This window comes from Salvelinus namaycush, chromosome 29, assembly GCF_016432855.1.
Source record: "Salvelinus namaycush isolate Seneca chromosome 29, SaNama_1.0, whole genome shotgun sequence".
Classification (NCBI taxonomy): domain Eukaryota; kingdom Metazoa; phylum Chordata; class Actinopteri; order Salmoniformes; family Salmonidae; genus Salvelinus; species Salvelinus namaycush.
The window spans coordinates 34,768,128-34,789,780 of record NC_052335.1 but is presented as its reverse complement, the minus strand read 5'-3'; the positions used below and the strand labels follow the sequence as shown (position 1 = coordinate 34,789,780).

At 45.7% G+C, this 21,653-nt stretch overlaps 1 protein-coding gene across 1 annotated transcript; it reads left to right on the top strand.

Annotated features, from left to right (window-relative positions):
- Nucleotides 1-3,007: 3,007 nt before the first annotated feature.
- On the top strand, nucleotides 3,008-21,444 carry LOC120024267 (sporozoite surface protein 2-like). The gene is made up of 5 exons (XM_038968462.1): nucleotides 3,008-3,034; nucleotides 12,116-12,728; nucleotides 17,392-17,420; nucleotides 21,021-21,200; nucleotides 21,403-21,444. The coding sequence occupies exons 1-5, from the start codon at nucleotides 3,008-3,010 to the stop codon at nucleotides 21,442-21,444; spliced, it is 891 nt and encodes a 296-aa protein (XP_038824390.1).
- Nucleotides 21,445-21,653: the final 209 nt, after the last annotated feature.

Sequence of the window (21,653 nt, the reverse complement as noted above, 5' to 3'; positions counted from 1 at the left end):
GTCTGACTGTCTGACTGTCTGACTGACTAACTGTCTGACTGATTGTCTGACTGTCTGTCTATCTGACTGACTGACTGTCTGACTGTCTGACTGTCTGACGAACTGTCTGACTGTCTGTCTGTCTGACTGTCTGTCTGACTGACTGTCTATCTGACTGTCTGACTGACTGTCTGACTGACTAACTGTCTGACTGATTGTCTGACTGTCTGTCTCACTGTCTGTCTGACTGACTGTCTGACTGACTGTCTCACTGTCTGTCGATCTGACTGTCTGACTGACTGACTGACTACTGACTGTTTGCATCTTTTGGGTAAACGTCAGTTTTTGCATTGCGTGTGTGAGATTGTTTTGCAGCACTGCTTAACACAAAGAGAAGGGGAACCCGGAATATCAGACAGACAAAGACAGCATATCAGACAGACAGTACTTCAGACAGACAGTACATCAGACAGACAGCATATCAGACAGACAGTATATCAGACAGACAGCATATCAGACAGACAGTACATCAGACAGACTGTACATCAGACAGACAGTACATCAGACAGAATATCAAAGAGAAAAAGACAGAATATCAGACAGACAGAATATCTGACAGACAGTATATCAGACAGACAGAACATCAGACAACAAAGACAATACACATTTTGTTACGTTACAGCCTTATTCTGAAATGGATTACATCGTTTTTTCCCCCTCATCAATCTACAAACAATTTAGATATCCCATAATAAGGAAGCAAAAACAGGTTTAGAGATTTTCGCAAATGTATTAAAAATAAAAAACGTAAATATCACATTTATTCAGACCCTTTACTCAGTGCTTTGTTGGTGTAATGCCTCTGTGTGTAGCTGGTGTAGTCAGGCGCAGGACAGCAGATATGAGTAATGTACGCAATTTTACTCAATAATAATCGCAATACATGTCAAATAAATCCAAGGCCACAGTAACGGACCGCAATACAATAAACATCACTCACAAACAAACATGGGGGAACAGAGGGTTAAATAATGAACAAGTAATTGAGATTTGAAACCAGGTGTGTAAGACAAGGACAAAACAAATGGAAAATGAAAAGTGGATCGGCCGGTGACGTCGACCGCCAGACGCCGCCCGAACAAGGAGAGGGACCGACTTCGGCGGAAGTCGTGACAGGAGCCGCGCGCCGACACCGACCTCGAGGACGACCCGGGGGACGAGGCGCAGGGCGATCCGGATGGAGACGGTGGAACTCCTGCAGCAACGAAGGGTCCAAGACGTCCTCCACTGGCACCCAGCATCTCTCCTCCGGACCGTACCCCTCCAACTCCACGAGGTACTGAAGGCCCCTCGCCCGACGCCTCGAGTCCAGGATGGCTCGAACAGCATACGCCGGGGCCCCCTCAATGGCCACTCCTGGAGTGGACCAGCCACCACCGGCCTGAGGAGAGACGCATGGAACGAGGGATTAATACGGTAATCTGGGGGAAGCTGTAACCTGTAGCATACCTCGTTCAGTCTCCTCAGGACTTTGAATGGCCCCACAAACCGCGAGCCCAGCTTCCAGCAGGGCAGGCGGAGGGGCAGGTTTTGGGTCGAGAGCCAGACCCGGTCCCCCGGTGCAAACACCGGGGCCTCACTGCGGTAGCGGTCCGCGCTCGCCTTCTGCCGCCTCACGGCCCGTTGCAGGTGCACATGGGCGGCGTCCCAGGTCTCCTCCGACCGCTTAAACCATTCGTCCACCGCAGGAGCCTCGATCTGGCTCTGATGCCAAGGTGCCAGAATCGGCTGATAACCCAGTACGCACTGGAAGGGGGAGAGGTTAGTGGAGGAGTGGCGGAGTGAGTTTCGGGCCATCTCTGGGTGAACGCCGCCCACTCCCCCAGCCGGTCCTGGCAATATGACCACAGAAACATACCCACATCCTGGTTTACTCTCTCCACCTGCCCATTACTCTCGGGGTGAAAACCAGAGGTGAGGCTGACCGAGACCCCCAGACGTTCCATGAACGCCCTCCAGACCCTGGACGTGAACTGGGGACCCCGAATCAGAGACTATGTCCTCAGGCACCCCGTAGTGCTGGAAGACGTGTGTAAACAGGACCTCCGCAGTCTGTAGGGCCGTAGGGAGACCGGGCAAAGGGAGGAGACGACAGGACTTAGAAAACCGATCCACAACGACCAGGATCGTGGTGTTGCCCTGTGAGGGAGGAAGATCCGTCAGGAAGTCCACCGACAGGTGCGACCACGGCCGTTGTGAAACGGGCAGGGGTTGTAACTTCCCTATGGGCAGGTGCCTGGGAGCCTTGCACTGGGCGCACACCGAGCAGGAGGAAACATAAACCCTCACGTTCTTGGCCAAGGTGGACCACCAGTACTTCCCACACAAACAGCGCACTGTCCGACTGATGCCAGGATGACCAGAGGAGGGTGATATGTGGGCCCAATAGATCAACCGGTCGCGGACAGCAGACGGAACGTACAGACACCCAGCTGGACACTGGAAAGGAGTGGGCTCTGTACGTAACGCCCGCTCGATGTCCGCATCCAGCTCCCACACTCCCGGTGCCACCAGGCAAGAGGCCGGGAGTAGGGGAGTGTGATCCATGGACTGCTCCTCTGTGTCATGCATCCGGGACAGTGCGTCTGCCTTAGCGTTCTGGGAACCTGGTCGGTAGGACAGGGTGAACACAAAACGGGTAAAAAACATGGCCCACCTTGCCTGGCAAGGGTTCAGAATCCTCGCCGCCCGGATGTACTCCAGATTGAAGTGGTCAGTCCAGATGAGAAAAGGGTGTCTCGCCCCCTCATGCCAATGTCTCCACGCCTTCAGAGCCTTGACGACAGCCAACAGCTCCCGGTCCCCCACATCATAGTTTTGCTCCGCCGGGCTGAGCTTCTTCGAAAAGAAGGCACAGGGGCGGAGCTTCGGTGGCGTACCCGAGCGCTGAGAGAGCACGGCTTCTGTCCCAGCCTCGGACGCGTCCACCTCCACTATGAACGCCAAAGAGGGATCCGGATGAGCCAGCATGGGAGCCGAGGTACAGAGCCCTCAGGTGACCAAAAGCCCTGTACGCCTCTGCCGACCACTGCAGTCGCACCGGTCCCCCCTTCAGCAGTGAGGTAATGGGAGCTGCTATCTGACCAAAACCCCGGATTTTGTATTGTGTGTAGATTGATGAGGATTTTTTTTCATCCCTTTTAGAATTTAGCTGTAACGTAACAAAATGTGGGAAAAGGGAAGGGGTCTGAATACTTTACGAATACACTGTATATCAAGTCATATATCAAGAACACATCATTACAGTTGCTGGAGCAAACATGGATTACGTTTGGAACATCTAAAGTTAGAGCCAGAACACCAAATAACTGCCATTTCAGAAGTTAAATAATGATGAATATTTACTCATACAGTACATTCCATGCATTGCGAGCATTACCTTAAAAGTAGCCTACCTTTTCTATTTCAAAATGAATCACCATCACGAACGCTGCCCTTAGGAGGTACATCAAATCAAATGTATATAGCCCTTCTTACATCAGCTGATATCTCAAAGTGCTGTACAGAAACCCAGCCTAAAACCCCAAACAGCAAGCAATGCAGGTGTAGAAGCACGGTGGCTAGGAAAAACTCCCTAGAAAGGCCAAAACCTAGGATAAAACCTAGAGAGGAACCAGGCTATGAGGGGTGGGCAGTCCTCTTCTGGCTGTGCCGGGTGGAGATTATAACAGAACATGGCCACGATGTTCAAATGTTCATAAATGACCAGCATGGTCAAAATATAATAATCACAGTGGTTGTCGAGGGTGCAAAAGGTCAGCATCTCAGGAGTACATGTCAGTTGGCTTTTCATAGCCTATCATTGAGAGTATCTCTACCACTCCTGCTGTCTCTAGAGAGTTGAAAACAGCAGGTCTGGGACAGGTAGCACGTCCGGTGAACAGGTCAGGGTTCCATAGCCGCAGGCAGAACAGTTGAAACTGGAGCAGCAGCATGGCCAGGTGGACTGGGGACAGCAAGGAGTCCTCATGCCAGGTAGTTCTGAGGCATGGTCCTAGTGTTCGGGTCCTCCGATAGAGAAAAAGAAAGAAAGAAAGAGAGAGAATTAGAGAGAGCATACTTAAATTCACACAGGACACCGGATAAGACAGGAGAAGTTCTCCAGATATAACAGACTAACCCTAGCCCCCCGACACATAAACTACTGCAGCATAAATACTGGAGGCTGAGACAGGAGGGGTCAGGAGACACTGTGTCCCCATCCGATGATACCCACGGACAGGGCCAAACAGGCAGGATATAACCCCACCCACTTTGCCAAAGCACAGCCCCAACACCACTAGAGGGATACCTTCAACAACCAACTTACCATCCTGAGACAAGGCCGAGTATAGTCCACAAAGATCTCCGCCACGGTACAACCCAAGGGGGGGCGTCAACCCAGACAGGAAGACCACGTCAGTGACTCAACCCACTCAACTGACCGTCCTAGGGACGGCATGGAAGACCACCAGTAGGCCAGTGACTCAGCCCCTGTAATAGGGTTAGAGGCAGAGAATCCCAGCGGAGAGAGGGGAACCGGCCAGGCAGAGACAGCAAGGGTGGTTCATTGCTCTAGTGCCTTTCCGTTCACCTTCACACTCCTGGGCCAGACTACACTCAATCATAGGACCTACTGAAGAGATGATTCTTCAATAAAGACTTAATTAGGGATAGGCGTTTCGCTAGCAACCCACCTCGACAACATCCGGGGGAAATTGCAGAGCGCCAAGTTCAAAATGCAGAAATACTCATAATAAACATTCATAAAAGATACAAGTGTTATACAACGGCTTAAAGATTAACTTCTTGTTAGTTTTCAAAAAGGCCAGAACTTGTTCGTGTAGACCAATTTGGGTTTCCAATCTCTCCAAAAGAATGTGGTGATCGATGATATCAAAAGCAGCACTAAGGTCTAGGAGCACGAGGACAGATGCAGAACCTCAGTCTGACGCCATTAAAAGGTCATTTACCACCTTCACAAGTGCAGTCTCAGTGCTATGATGGGGTCTAAAACCAGACTGAAGCATTTTGTATACATTGTTTGTCTTCAGGAAGGCAGTGATTTGCTGTGCAACAGCTTTTTCAAAAATGTTTGAGAGGAATGGAAGATTCGTTATAGGCCGATAGTTTTTAAAAATATTTTCTGGGTCAAGGTTTGGCTTTATTACGGCCACTTTTAGTGAGTTTGGTACACATCCGGTGGATAGAGAGCCGTTTATTACGTTCAACATAGAAGGGCCAAGCACAGGAAGCAGTTCTTTCAGTAGTTTAGTTGGAATAGGGTCCAGTATGCAGCTTGAAGGTTTAGAGGCCATGATTATTTTCATCATTGTGTCAAGAGATATAGTACTAAAACACTTGAGTGTCTCCCTTGATCCTAGGTCTTGGCAGAGTTGTGCAGACTCAGGACAACTGAGCTTTGGAGGAATATGCAGATTTAAAGAGGAGTCCGTAATTTTCTTTCTAACGATCATGATCTTTTCCTCAAAGAAGTTCATTAATTTTTTTACTGTTGAAGTGAAAGCCATCCTCACTTGGGGAATGCTGCTTTTAGTTAGCTTTGTGACAGTATCAAAAATAAATGTTGTATATTTCTTATTTTCCTCAATTAAGTTGGAAAAATAGTATGATCGAGCAGCAGTGAGGGCTCTTCGATACTGCACGGTACTGTCTTTCCAGTTTGGTGTGGCGCCATTTCCGTTCCAATTTTCTGGATGCTTGCTTCAGAGCTCGGGTATTTTCTGTATACCAGGGAGCTAGTTTCTTATGACAAATGTTTTTAGTTTTTAGGTGTGCGACTGCATCTAGGGTATTACGCAAGGTTAAATTGAGTTTCTCAGTTAGGTAGTTAACTGATTTGTGTCCTCTGACGTCCTTGGGTAGGCAGAGGGAGTCTGGAAGGGCATCAAGGAATCTTTGGGTTGTCTGAGAATTTATAGCACGACTTTTGATGATCCTTGGTTGGGGTCTGAGCAGATTATTTGTTGCGATTGCAAACGTAATAAAATGGTGGAGCGATAGTCCAGGATTATGAGGAAAAACATTAAGATCCACAACGTACATAATAAGGTACATAATAATAGGGTAAATGGATACCTTCTCAGAAGTTTGCTTGTCATGATTTATTACCGTCTACGTTACTGTTCATTTTCTGTCTGTTCTGAACATGCAGCACAGTGAGATAATGCATCTCTGGTACATTATGTACTTGTTGTCCTGATACAGAAGCTACACGTTGGCTTTGATCTGAAAGGCACCAGTGTAGAGACTAGATAATACAAGACTGATGTGAAGTACAGACCTAGGGTCAAATACCATTTGTTTTCTGAGCTTGTCTGGCGCAGAGGAACCAATGGAATGGATCTCACAATAGAACCGTGCATATCTGGAAATCAGTGGAGGCTGGTGACCTGAAACATTGAGGAGGATGGGAGACCCACAGTATAGCCGCGGAACGCACAGAGACGGCAAAATGTATTTCAAAAATCGTCAAAGACTCATTCTTTTGACCTAAAGCATTTAATAAAGACATTTAAAGTACAATATTATGGGGAATGGGAATGAGAGGGCTACTTGCACAGTGTTGGAAAGGGATCACAGCAGTGATTGAATGAGATCATGAGGCATGAGTTGAGGTGTTCATAGGCTTGACCAGTGCAGGACAGGAATTGACTGGGAAGACAAAAAACAATAGCACAACACACTACACAGTTAGACAAAAGAGCTCAGAATGAGTTAGTCCAAACAAGGAGTAAAATCATTGATGAGTAATAATGTAATTGTGTTTGTGATTGACTCTACATACAATAATGAGAGAAAATTAATAGGGGTACTCACAGTGCTTGGAGAGGAAACATTCAATGTGCCAGTGGATGAGCGGGCACATGAGACGTCGTGGCTTCAGTTCATGTCAGGAGAAAGTTGACAATGGTAGTAGAGTGGAGTAGTCATCACCTCTTAATCAGGGAACAGGAGGGGACTTAGCTGTAAATACAAATAGCAGATACATTCCATTACAGCTGCGCCATCGTAGGTTTCGACAACGAGTTTCTCTATGAACTTGAACTCAGACATCTCAAAATTCATAAAGTCTAACACAGACTGTGCATCTCGCCCACTTGACACATCAAATATCCCAAGAAATGTTCCTGAATAAAGCCCTGATCATCCACATACCTGACGATAACTGACAATTGCAAGCAGACTGGTGCAGGTCCCAGAGTGGTGGAGCTTTTTTTAACAGTTGATCAGACTGAAAAATCGTCTTGTTTTCATCAGATACAGCATGTCAGATTTCTAATGTTTAGGTTTAGCCTAGGCTGCTGCAACATTTACGTCATTAGTTTTTGCTTGCGTCTGTCCGGAGTGATTATGTGTTAATTATCATCTTTGCTAAATAAATACCAGAGGAAAGTGGAAAGCCTACCTGAGCTCACGCGAAAAAAATGCACTGCGTCGACCTCTGTCTTTAATATAACTTTTAATGGATGAGGCAATGGAAGCTATCAAATCATTTGGAATTGTTTTCAACATCCCAGAAAAGACAGTCGAAAGTTCCATATGTTCAGCAAGTAAAGCATCATTACGTGCTATTACCTCTGCAAGCTCATTGTAGTCGCCCTTGTTAACAAAACGTTCCCTCTTGTTGGATAGAGATTATGAATGAAGAGTGATAGTTGAGCATTTTTGGGATATTATTTTCACTAGCTTCTACCTGCATCTAGCTGACAGACTGGGTGCTGCTACCTGCATCTAGCTTCTACCTGCATCTAGCTGACAGACTGGGTGTTGCTACCTGCATCTAGCTTCTACCTATGTCTAGCTGACAGACTGGGTGCTGCTACCTGCATCTAGCTTCTACCTGCATCTAGCTGACAGACTGGGTGTTGCTACCTGCATCTAGCTTCTACCTGCATCTAGCTGACAGACTGGGTGTTGCTACCTGCATCTAGCTTCTACCTGCATCTAGCTGACAGACTGGGTGCTGCTACCTGCATCTAGCTTCTACCTGCATCTAGCTGACAGACTGGGTGTTGCTACCTGCATCTAGCTTCTACCTGCATCTAGCTGACAGACTGGGTGTTGCTTCCTGCATCTAGCTTCTACCTGCATCTAGCTGACAGACTGGGTGCTGCTACCTGCATCTAGCTTCTACCTGCATCTAGCTGACAGACTGGGTGCTGCTACCTGCATCTAGCTTCTACCTGCATCTAGCTGACAGACTGGGTGTTGCTTCCTGCATCTAGCTTCTACCTGCATCTAGCTGACAGACTGGGTGCTGCTACCTGCATCTAGCTTCTACCTGCATCTAGCTGACAGACTGGGTGCTGCTACCTGCATCTAGCTTCTACCTGCATCTAGCTGACAGACTGGGTGCTGCTACCTGCATCTAGCTTCTACCTGCATCTAGCTGACAGACTGGGTGCTGCTACCTGCATCTAGCTTCTACCTGCATCTAGCTGACAGACTGGGTGCTGCTACCTGCTTCTAGCTGACAGACTGGGTGTTGCTTCCTGCATCTAGCTTCTACCTACGTCTAGCTAACAGACTGGGTGTTGCTTCCTGTGTCTAACTGACAGACTGGGTGTTGCTTCCTGTGTCTAACTGACAGACTGGGTTTTGTTCCTCTGTGTATCGTGGGTGGCCTGAGCAGTAAGCAGTGAGCAGCAGAGCCAGGGCTGTGTGAGGTGAACCCAGAGAGAGAAGCTGGGCTGTGTCTGTCCCAAGCAGAGCAGGGCAGGCGCTAAGCCTATGTAGTTTATGCCTGAGAACATGGCACTGATCACCCAGCTGAATGGCAGCGTGTGTGTGGGAGTCCATCAGAAAGAGACCTCCGGGCCTCAAGCCCTCATCTAACCCCTCTTGGCCTGGTCCCAGTCTACAGCAGTCTCAAAAGACCCTCCTCTGTCTAACCCTATATGGCCTGGTCCCAGTCTACTGCAGTCTCAAAAGACCCTCCTCTGTCTTACCCTATATGGCCTGGTCCCAGTCTACAGCAGTCTCAAAAGACCCTCCTCTGTCTTACCCTATATGGCCTGGTCCCAGTCTACAGCAGTCTCAAAAGACCCTCCTCTGTCTAACCCTATATGGCCTGGTACCAGTCTCTAGTAGGTCTTAAACACATCTCTGTCCAGTATAATGAAGCTTGTGTGTAAGTGTGGCTCCGTGTGGGGTGCTGCGTGTGTGTATTGAAATAAACCATGTTATGCCTTTCAGGTTTTTCCTCTCTCTGTTTCACACTGTGTGACCCTGATGGAGGCTTGCACTTCTATACAGTCCCCACACACACACAAAGAAATACACCGCTTCCCTGTGTTCTCCATGTGTGCCCCTCTTACCGGCCCATGTGTTCAGCCACGCACCTCTCCCTTAGCTGTGTAAGAACATGAAGGGATGTTAAGTATTAAGTAAATGGAGAGATGGAGTCCTCTATCGGGTTCCATAAGTAGAGATGGAGTCCTCTATCGGGTTCCATAAGTAGAGATGGAGTCCTCTATCGGGTTCCATAAGTAGAGATGGAGTCCTCTATCGGGTTCCATAAGTAGAGATGGAGTCCTCCATCGGGTTCCATAAGTAGAGATGGAGTCCTCTATCGGGTTCCATAAGTAAAGATGGAGTCCTCTATCGGGTTCCATAAGTAGAGATGGAGTCCTCTATCGGGTTCCATAAGTAGAGATGGAGTCCTCTATCGGGTTCCATAAGTAGAGATGGAGTCCTCTATCGGGTTCCATAAGTAGAGATGGAGTCCTCTATCGGGTTCCATAAGTAGAGATGGAGTCCTCTATCGGGTTCCATAAGTAGAGATGGAGTTCTCTATCGGATTCCATAAGTAGAGATGGAGTCCTCTATCGGGTTCCATAAGTAGAGATGGAGTCCTCTATCGGGTTCCATAAGTAGAGATGGAGTCCTCTATCGGGTTCCATAAGTAGAGATGGAGTCCTCTATCGGGTTCCATAAGTAGAGATGGAGTCCTCTATCGGGTTCCATAAGTAAAGATGGAGTCCTCTATCGGGTTCCATAAGTAGAGATGGAGTCCTCTATCGGGTTCCATAAGTAGAGATGGAGTCCTCTATCGGGTTCCATAAGTAGAGATGGAGTCCTCCATCGGGTTCCATAAGTAGAGATGGAGTCCTCTATCGGGTTCCATAAGTAGAGATGGAGTCCTCTATCGGGTTCCATAAGTAGAGATGGAGTCCTCCATCGGGTTCCATAAGTAGAGATGGAGTCCTCTATCGGGTTCCATAAGTAGAGATGGAGTCCTCTATCGGGTTCCATAAGTAGAGATGGAGTCCTCCATCGGGTTCCATAAGTAGAGATGGAGTCCTCTATCAGGTTCCATAAGTAGAGATAAGGTCCTCTATCGGGTTCCATAAGTAGAGATGGAGTCCTCCATCGGGTTCCATAAGTAGAGATGGAGTCCTCTATCGGGTTCCATAAGTAGAGATGGAGTCCTCTATTGGGTTCCATAAGTAGAGATGGAGTCCTCTATCGGGTTCCATAAGTAGAGATGGAGTCCTCTATCGGGTTCCATAAGTAGAGATGGAGTCCTCTATCGGGTTCCATAAGTAGAGATGGAGTCCTCTATAGGGTTCCGTAAGTAGAGATGGAGTCCTGCACCGGGTTCAGTAAGTAGAGATGGAGTCCTCTATCGGGTTCCATAAGTAGAGATGGAGTCCTCTATCGGGTTCCATAAGTAGAGATGGAGTCCTCTATCGGGTTCCATAAGTAGAGATGGAGTCCTCCATCGGGTTCCATAAGTAGAGATGGAGTCCTCTATCGGGTTCCATAAGTAGAGATGGAGTCCTCCATCGGGTTCAGTAAGTAGAGATGGAGTCCTCCATCGGGTTCCATAAGTAGAGATGGAGTCCTCTATCGGGTTCCATAAGTAGAGATGGAGTCCTCTATCGGGTTCCATAAGTAGAGATGGAGTCCTCCATCGGGTTCCATAAGTAGAGATGGAGTCCTCCATCGGGTTCTTGAGAGGCAGTAAGGCTGAGCTAGTTAAATGCATTTTTTACTTGAGATGGAGCTGAATTTATCTTTGATCTTCAATATATTTGGGAAGATTTAGATAGCTTGCCTAACTATACTAAAATATTGTCTGTGTATAATGAGATAAAGTAGATTTAATGGGAAATTGGTGTTATTTCCTTCAATTGACGAATTGCCTGGGCCAAGGGTTCCATGGGTAATAAAAAAATCAGCAGAATAGGAATTGGACCGCCTTGTCTCTTTCTAGTGGTTCTGAATGGATTCACTGAAATGTGTGGTTTCATCATGACAAACATTCCCTAAAGGGAGTAAGCATAGAAAACTCAGTTGCCTCCACTTTCCAGACATTATTCATTCCAGTACTGTAGGCCTACTGATATAATATCACGTGTAAGTGTTTAGATGAATTGACACATTTTACTGTATCTCAGGACACGTGTGTTTTTCTCTTTGGTAAACTTCATGAGAATATTCATTTACATTTAAGTCATTTAGCAGACGCTCTTATCCAGAGCGACTTACAAATTTACCTTTTTTTTTCTTTTAATATTTAACTAGGCAAGTCAGTTAAGAACAAATTCTTATTTTTCAATGACGGCCTAGGAACAGTGGGTTAACTGCCTGTTCAGGGGCAGAACGACAGATTTGTACCTTGTCAGCTCGGGGATTTGAACTTGCAACCTTTCGGTTACTAGTCCAACGCTCTAACCACTAGGCTACCCTGCCGCCCCTATTTTCTTGGTGATTGGTATTGCAAGTGTTTTATTGGTGTGACTAGGTTTACATCCTCCTGATAACTATTAAATGCGTGTTATTTTCCTGTGAAAAGCTGAAAAGATATATGTAAATGCAGTAACGTATTACTCCTAGGAACTGGTTAGTCAGATGTTAGTTCATCGGCTATGTCAACACCAGCTGTTTTTCTGCCTCAAAGCATTTAGAGTGTTACTGGGATCATGTTTACTGCTGCCAGAAATGTTTTGGTAATTAGCATTAAACACACTGGTAATGGCCACACACACACACACACAAACACACACACACACACACACACACACCTGGAGTAGTCAATAGAAAATGGTTTGACAACACCAACCCTCAGTGGCCTGACGACACCAACCCTCAGCGGCCTGACGACACCAACCCTCAGCGGCCTGACGACACCAACCCTCAGCGGCCTGACGACACCAACCCTCAGAGGCCTGACGACACCAACCCTCGGCGGCCTGACGACACCAACCCTCGGCGGCCTGACGACACCAACCCTCGGCGGCCTGACGACACCAACCCTCGGCGGCCTGACGACACCAACCCTCAGGGGCCTGACGACACCAACCCTCGGCGGCCTGACGACACCAACCCTCGGCGGCCTGACGACACCAACCCTCGGCGGCCTGACGACACCAACCCTCGGCGGCCTGACGACACCAACCCTCGGCGGCCTGACGACACCAACCCTCGGCGGCCTGACGACACCAACCCTCGGCGGCCTGACGACACCAACCCTCAGCGGCCTGACGACACCAACCCTCAGGGGCCTGACGACACCAACCCTCAGGGGCCTGACGACACCAACCCTCAGGGGCCTGACGACACCAACCAGGGGCCTGACGACACCAACCCTGACGACACCAACCCTCAGCGGCCTGACGACACCAACCCTCAGCGGCCTGACGACACCAACCCTCAGCGGCCTGACGACACCAACCCTCCGGGTACAACACTAATTCAGTGCCAACACCGTGTTGTCGAGATTTAACAGTTGAAATGGTCTTCATCTTGCATTGAACCAGACTGTAAGTATTATAAAGTTCGTTAAATAAAAAGTGATAAAAATGGGATTGCAAAATCACTTTTTCTGATAGCCCCATGGATATAAAATGCAATATCACTACATGACGGCCCTCATTGACAAGCACCGTTGACCAGAAGCTATATAATGCTTTGGCTTGCCACCAATTGACCAAACGTACATCATGGGCTATAGGAATAGAAAAGTCATTCAGTGTAGACAGAATATAAACAGCAATCAGCGATCACGATACTGATGCCAATACCTATCGTGATGCCCATATCGATCCAATACCAGGACTCATTACAATATCTGTTCTTCTCTGTGTGGCCTTTTGGTTCCATCCTCACAAAAAATTGTCTCTTTCTCAAATTGTCTTTCCTGGATTCCTTGCGTCATCTCTACTTGCTTCCATCTCAAAACACATTTGGAGGAGACAGCAACTCCAAAACCTCCTGCATGAAGAGAAACTTCCCTCATCATCTCCCTTCCAGATACCAGTCAGCTTCAGTGCATCGCACACACGCACACACACACACACACACACACACGCACGCACGCACGCGCACACACACACACACACACACACACACACACACACACACACACACACACACACACACACACACACACACACACACACACACACACACACACACACACACACACACACACGCACACACGCACACACACACACACACATCATGGTGTTGTTCTAGTAGTCTGACAGTCAGAGGTCTAGCTAGGTAGTAAACTACCTTTTACAGTGGGAAGAAAAAGTATGTGAACCCTTTAGAATTACTTGGATTTCTGCATAAATGGGTCATAAAATGTTATCTGATCTTAATCTAAGTCACAACAATAGACAAACACAGTCTGCTTAAACTAATAACGCGTAAACAATTATAATTGTTCATGTCTTTATTGAACACATCGTGTAAATATTTACAGTGCAGGTTGGAAAAAGTATGTGAACCCTTGGATTTAAATAACAGGTTGACCCTCCTTTGGCAGCAATAACCTCAACGAAACGTTTTCTGTAGTTGCGGATCAGACCTGTACAGCAATCAGGAGGAATTTTGGACTATTCCTCTTTACAAAATTGTTTCAGTTCCACAATATTCTTGGGATGTCTGGTGTGAACTGCTCTCTCGAGGTCATGCCACAGCCTCTCAATCGGGTTGAGGTCAGGACTCTGACTGGGCCACTCCAGAAGGTGTATTTTCTTCTGTTCAAGCCATTCTGTTGATTTACTTTGGTCTTTTGGGTTGTTGTCCTGCAAGCTGTCCAGACCCTGATGCAGCAAAGCAGCCCCAAACCATGATGCTACCTCCACCGTACTTTACAGTTGGGATGATGTTTTGATGTTGGTGTGCTGTGCCTTTTTTTCTCCACACAGTGTTGTGTGTTCCTTCCAAACAACTCAACTGTAGTTTCATCTGTCCACTGAATATTTTCAGGTGCTCTTTTGCTAACTTCAGACGTGCAGCAATGTTTTTTTTTGGACAGCAGTGGCTTCTTCCATGGTGTACTCCCATGAACACCATTCTTGTTTAGCGTATTACATATTGTAGACTCGTCAACAGAGATGTTAGCATGTTCCAGAGATTTGTGTAAGTCTTTAGCTGACACTCTAGGATTCTTCTTGACCTCTTTGAGCATTCTGCGCTTGCCCTTGCCGTCATCTTTGCAGGACGGCAACTCCTAGGGAGAGTAGAAACAGTGCTGAAATTTCTCAATTTATAGACAATTTGTCATTCCGTGGACTGACTTTTAACCCTTTCCAGCTTCATGCAAGTCAACAATTCTTAATCTTAGGTCTTCTGAGATCTCTTTTGTTCGAGGCATGGTTCACATCAGGCAATTCTTCTTGTGAATAACAAACTCAAACTTTGTGAGTGTTTTTTATGGGGCAGGGCAGCTCTAACCAAATTATCCAATCTCGTCTCATTGATTCGACTCCAGGTAGTTGACTGCTGACTCCAATTAACTTTTGGAGAAGTCATTAGCCTAGGGGTTCACATACTTTCCCCAAACTATACTGTGAATGTTTAAATTATGTATTCAATACAGACTCAACAAACACAATAGTTTGTCTGTTATTAGTTTAAGCACACTGTATTTGTCCTTTGTTGTGACTTAGATGAAGATCAGATCAAATTTCATGTCAAATATATGCAGAAATCCAGGTAATTCCAAAGGGTTCACATACTTTTTCTTGCCACTGTATATCATTCCGGATGTCCTCACAGGACCCTTGGGAAGTCGCAGACTATTTGGGGAGTCACCTAAATTACATTACTGCACTACTTTTGAAAGGGCCAATAGGGCTCTGTTCAAAATTAGTGCACTATTTAGAGAATGAGGTGCCATTTAGGGTGCAGTCACACACTATTCTAGATGATTTCTATTACAACTTCTGTGTCTATGACAGAGATCTTTGTGTTGAAATGTTGCTCAATAAAACTGTGGGAGCATTCAACAGTGTGCAGGTATCTATTCGTAACCTCTGGGATCTGGCCTGGTCTTCACGTCATCGCTGTCTTTCGGGTGACATCACCCATGCTGAAAAAGAACCCAACACCCTTGAAAAATCCACTTAAAAAGATGGGACTCAAATATCTTTGTAATAAAGTCGCAAACTGTCAATGAGTGTTTTGTGAGATTGGGAACCCTACAGTTAATACTATGATGTCAGTGGTAGTTCAGAACATGTGAATTCGTGTTAGCTGCTGAAGCACTTATGGGCTCCATTTGCAAAGCTTCCTTATAGAAACACAAGACTTAGTGATACAGTGTAATTATCATTAAGTCTAGGCCAAACATACTCTATCATGGACCAGCAATGACAAATGCAATTAGTGAGTAATTAGCTGTTAACTGAAAAACAACAGACATACAATGTTAGAGAACATTCTATTTTCAGATCATGTTTGAAACTTGTTTTTTTGGTTGACAGTTATTATTGCCATAATTAGTATATATTTAATTTGATTCCGGTCCCATTTTGAAGGCAATTGTGAGCTTTCAATATCCTTTTTGGGGCTTCTTTGACATTCATTTCTTGTTATCTGACTAAAGGCAGACAGGTCATGGTAGATGCATTAATACACTGTCATTTGCAAAATGAAATACTGATAACTACGCTGAACAAAAATATAAACACAACATGTAAAGTGTTGCTCCCGTGTTTCATGAGCTGAAATAAAAGATCCTAGATATTTTCCATACGCACAAAAAGCTTATTTCTCAAACATTTTCTTCACAAATGTGTTTACACCCCTGTTAGTGAGCATTTCTCCTTTGCCAAGACAATCCATCCACCTGAGAGGTGTGGCATATCAAGAAGCTGATTAAACAGCATGATCATTACAAAGGTGCAACACGTGATGGGGACAATAAAAGGCCACTCTAAAATGTTCAGTTTTGTCACACAACACAATGCCACAGATGTCTCAAGTTTTGAGGGAGCGTGCAATTGGCATGCTGACTACAGAAATGTCCACCAGAGCTGTTGCCAGAGAAATATTTTTTAATTTCTCTACCATAAGCCACCTCCAACGTAGTTTTTGAGAACGTTGTTTGCTGATATCAACGTTGTGAACAGAGTGCCCCATGGTGGCGGTGGGTTTATGGTATGGGGCAGACATAAACTACAGACAAAGAACACAATTGCATTTTATCGATGGCAATTTGAATGCACAAAAATATCAGGATGAGATCCTGAGGTCCATTGTGAGGCCCATCTTTTTTAAGGTGTCTGTGACCAACAGATGTATATCTGCATTCCCAGTCATGTGAAATCCATAGATTAGGGTCTGATTTCAATTGACTTAATTCCTCATATGAACTGTAACTCGGTAAAATCTATGAAATGGTTGCATGTTGTGTTTATATTTTTGTTCAGGAAATGTACAGCGCCTTCAGAAAGTATTCACACCCCTTGACTTCTTTCCACATTTTGTTGTGTTACATCCTGAATTTAAAATTGGTCACATTTGCCAGAGGGGAAGGAAACAGCTCAGGAATTTCACCATGGCCATGGTAACTTTAAAAGAGTTACAGAATTGAATGGCTGTGATGGGAGAAAATGGAGGATGGATCAATCACATTGTAGTTACTCCACAATACTTACCTAAATGACAGGGTGAAAAGAAGGAAACCAACACAAAAAGAAAACACTTTTGCATGTTGAATGAGTATTTTGTGTAGATCGTTGACAAAAATAGACAATCAAATCCATTTCAATCCCACCTTGTAACACAAGTAAATGTGGAAAAGTCAAGGGGTTTGAATACTTTCTGAAGGCACTGTATGTATTTTCCCGAATGTATACTGTAACTACGTATACTGTATGTATTTCCTGTACGTCATATTTCCATGTATTTTCTTCTACATATCAGACCAATAAGCCAGCAATTTGGAATGATTCTGGAGAGCCACAACGTGAATCACCATCACCACAGATGAATGGCATTCTGTTATGGAACGTCAGAATCATAGAAATCATTCTGGGCCAGCATTCTGGGAATAATTTCCTCTTTCATTGTTGTGTTTTTTCTTCCCCCTTTTATTCTCTCTAACAGATGGTGGTGTGGGACGATTGGCTGGCCTGGTCTGTTGTGTGAAGCCAAGAGCCAAGAAAGCTGCTATCATAAAAGCGAGTGAGTGAGAAATATTTAAAGAGTTTATTTCCAAAATGAGAAAATACACCAAATGTTCCATATTTATTAACTAGAAATTTAGAAAAAAATAAAAAATGTATAAAAATGTATAAATGTATAAAAAAATGTATAAATGTTGTTTGTTGCAAAATGCTATATATCCATTGTTTATCTGGAGTGGAATGTTCATAGATGGCATGATTGTGCTCTAACAATGGGGGATGCCTCAGTATAAATTCCTATCAATACTGGTAATCACAGCCCAGTTCTTCAGCAATGAGACAGATTCATCTCTGATTCATTGTTAATTAAACAGCTAGACAACACATACAGGTAACTGCCAAAATAATGGAAACACTTAAGTAAATGAGGGATACAAAGTATATTGAAAGCAGTTGCTTCCAAATAGTTGTGGTTCCGGAGTTAATTAAGCAATTAACATCCCATCGAGCCCTCATAGGATGACAACTGCCTCAGCTACAGGGCAGTGAATGGTTTGATGAGCATAAAAAAAGATGCAACCAATATGCCATGACCGTCTCAGTCACCAGATCTCAACCCAATTGAACACTTATAGGAGATTCTGGAGCGGTGCCAGAGACAGCATTTTCCACCAACATCAACAAAACACCAAATGATGGAATTTCTCACGGGAGAATCACTCAATCATCACTCCAATAGAGTTCCAGACACTTGTAGAATCTATGACAAGGTGCATTGAAGCTGTTCTGGCGGCTCGTGGTGGCCCCAACATCCTATTAAGGCTACTTTTCCCCTGTACACCCTTATGTTATACTAGGGACATTGTGTTTCCATAGCTAGGGCTGACAGTGAGGACTGGTGAAGAGCAGAATCAACAACCTCTGCATCATCAAAGCAGTTGCTTTGTGAGAAGGTGTTAAAGTTCGCAGTTAGCCAATTGTTACGTAAAAGTGACCTGGTACCAGTGGCCTGGGCTTAGCCCCTAGTGAGAGCAGATCCGCCGGAAGCCCAGTGAGACACGGGTAACACTGGAGTAAATCATATATGGAAGTGCATCATCTGACAGTTATGTTGGTGTTTTCCTTTATTTTGGCAGTTACCTGTACGTATCTCTTTGTATGCATACTTTCTGTTTTATAAACTTTTAGATTTCTCAACAGAAAAAGTCCATGTGAGCCTGTATCTCTCCATTTCCTCACGGAACCACCCAACTCCTTTTGATGCCTCTATCAACCTCCAACAGAGGCAAGGAGTATGTTATTTCACCAAACAGGGGCAGTCTCCCCCTGATGTAATTCTTTTGGATCACTGAACAGGACTGTACGGTCTAAGTATACAGTGGGTGTCATGGTTACTCTACAGAGTCTCCAGGGGATCTTGTGGAATGTCAAACCTGGCCAGAGATGGTGTAGTCCCCTGGGCAGAGTAATGTTACTGATTAATCCTGGTCTCTCTATGAAGCTTGAGGCTTTCCAAGGGCCTCAGGTGTGTGTGTGTGTGTGTGTGTGTGTGTGTGTGTGTGTGTGTGTGTGTGTGTGTGTGTGTGTGTGTGTGTGTGTGTGTGTGTGTGTGTGTGTGTGTGTGTGTGTGTGGGTGTGTGTGTGTGTGTGGGTGTGTGTGTGGGTGTGGGTGTGTGTGTGTGTGGGGGGGGGGTTTGTGTGTCCTGGAGGTCTGGATCATCCATATATTTATATATTCTTATTCCATCCCTTTACTTAGATTTGTGTTAATTAGATAGTTATTGTGGAATTGTTAGATTACTTGTTAGATATTACTGAACTGTCGGAACTAGAAGCACAAGCATTACGCTACACTCTCATTAACATCTGCTAACCGTGTGTATGTGACCAATAACATTTGATTTGATTTGATCCACAGGCCATTTGAGTACAACAGGGAACACTCAGCTCAACCCAAGCACATGATGTCATGCTAGAGAATCCTCCGCTGGTGGTCTGAGGAACTCTGACCTTGAACTTCACCGTGTTTCACAAACGGGCAAAACACCAAGTCACTAGTAGTAAGTACTATATGTAGCAAATATTCTATAAGAGGCCGATCCCGACTGGGGAAAGGAATGCTTTCCTACGCACTTCTCAGTATCTGGTAATTAGATCTATCTTATTTAATCGCTGTCACGTTCCTGACCTTATTTCCTTTGTTCAGTCTTGTTTAGTTGGTCAGGACGTGAGCTGGTTGGGCATTCTATGTTATGTGTTTCTATGTTGGGTTTATTGTTTGGCCTAATATGGTTCTCAATCAGGGGCAGGTGTTTGTCATTGTCATTGTCATATTAAGGTTGACTGTTTTCACTGTTTGTTTGTGGGTGATTGTTCCTGTTCGTTGAGTTCATTGTGTTTTATGTTCTCTCGTTCAGGTCTGTAGCGTTGTTAGTTTCATTTTCTGTTTATTGTTTTGTTCGTGTTAAGTGTTTCCAATAAATATGGAAATGTACCACGCTGCGCTTTGGTCCTCCTCTCTTCCACCTAACGACGAGCGTTACAATCGCGTAATGCTCTCTACAGGTGTGGCTACCATGCACACTCTAAATACATGTTGTTCAACCGCTGAAAACCCTGGCCAACTGATTTTCTGGTGGAGTTTTCATTCAATGGGGTTTTCAGTACAGTTATTTTATGCCATCCCTTTAAATACGATGCACCTTTAATAAAAATGTTGGCGACAGACTCAATAGAATACATAGAGAGAACAAGTTCATGAATTTTTTAATATTCTCCCATTGTTCGAGACAAGTGGGTCCACTCCAACGTGCCGCATGTCATGATAACATTCACCTGTCTAGACCAATGAGAGAAGATTTAAAATAGACAAGATGGTGGCGTACACATTGTTAGATTACTTCATTAAGCAAAACAATTATTTAATTTTTCTAAATTCAAACGCACCACCTGCAAATGGACACAGGCATTTTAGAAGATAAATGTTTGGCCGAATCGAGAACGAGATAGTATCGCTAAGTTAAGGTTGGTAAAAAATTCTCTGTGCTACACCAAACAGTATCCTGTAACTCCCAGTAATAAATATTTGATTAAATCACATTACCTGGTGTAACATTATGTAGCTACGTGTTTGGTGCCTTATTCTGGTCCCATATCTCTCTGGACTTTGTCACTGGGCTCCCTCCGTTTGATGGCAACACTGTCATTCTGACGGTAGTGGATCGGTTCTACAATGCCGCCAATTTCATCCCTCTCCCCAAACTACCCTCTGCCAAAGAGATGGCCCAGCTTATGGTGCAGCACGTCTTTCGGATCCATGGACTCCCGGTGGACATGATCTCCGACCGGGGTCCTCAGTTCTCGTCTCTGTTCTGGAAGGCGTTCTGCACCATTATTGGGTCGTCGGCCAGCCTGTCCTCCGGATTCCATTCCCAATCCAACGGCCAGTCGGAGTGAGCTAACCAGGACCTGGAAACCACCCTAAAATGCCTGGTCTCAACCAACCCCACTACTTGGAGCCGTCAACTGGTCTGGGTGGAGTATGCCCAGAACACCCTTCCCCGTTCAGCCACGGGACTCTCCCCTTTTGAGTGTTCTATGGGGTATCAGCCTCCACTCTTCCCTGAACAAGAGCAGGAGGTCAACGTACCCTCAGCCCAGATGTTTGTCCGCCGATGTCAACATACCTGGAGAAGAGCTCGGGCGGCACTTCTCAAGACCAACTCCAGGTATCGTCGACAAGCGGACCGCCGCCGGACTCCGGCTCCCCGCTACCGCAATGGGCAGAGGGTATGGCTTTCCACATGGGACCTGCCCCTTCGGGTGGAGTCCCACAAACTGACCCCCATTTCATTGGTCCTTTTTCCATTTCTAGAGTCCTTAGTTCCACTGCTGTCCGTCTTTTGCTACCCCGTACCCTACATGTTCACCCTACTTTCCATGTGTCTAGGATTAAGCCCGTGTCTCACAGCCCTTTGTCCTCTGTCTCCAGGCCCACCCCTCCTCCCGTGTCATCAATGGCCATCCAGCATAAACGGTGAAATGCCTCGTGCTGTTCGACCATGGGGCAGAGGTTTCCAGTACCTGGTTGACTGGGAGGGTTACGGCCCAGAGGAGAGGTGCTGGGTTCCCACTAGAGACATCCTGGATCCAGCACTCATCGCCGACTTCCACCGCTGATACCCCGGTCAACCAGGTATGCACCCAGGTAGGACGCCAGGTGGCGTCCCTACAGGGGGGGTA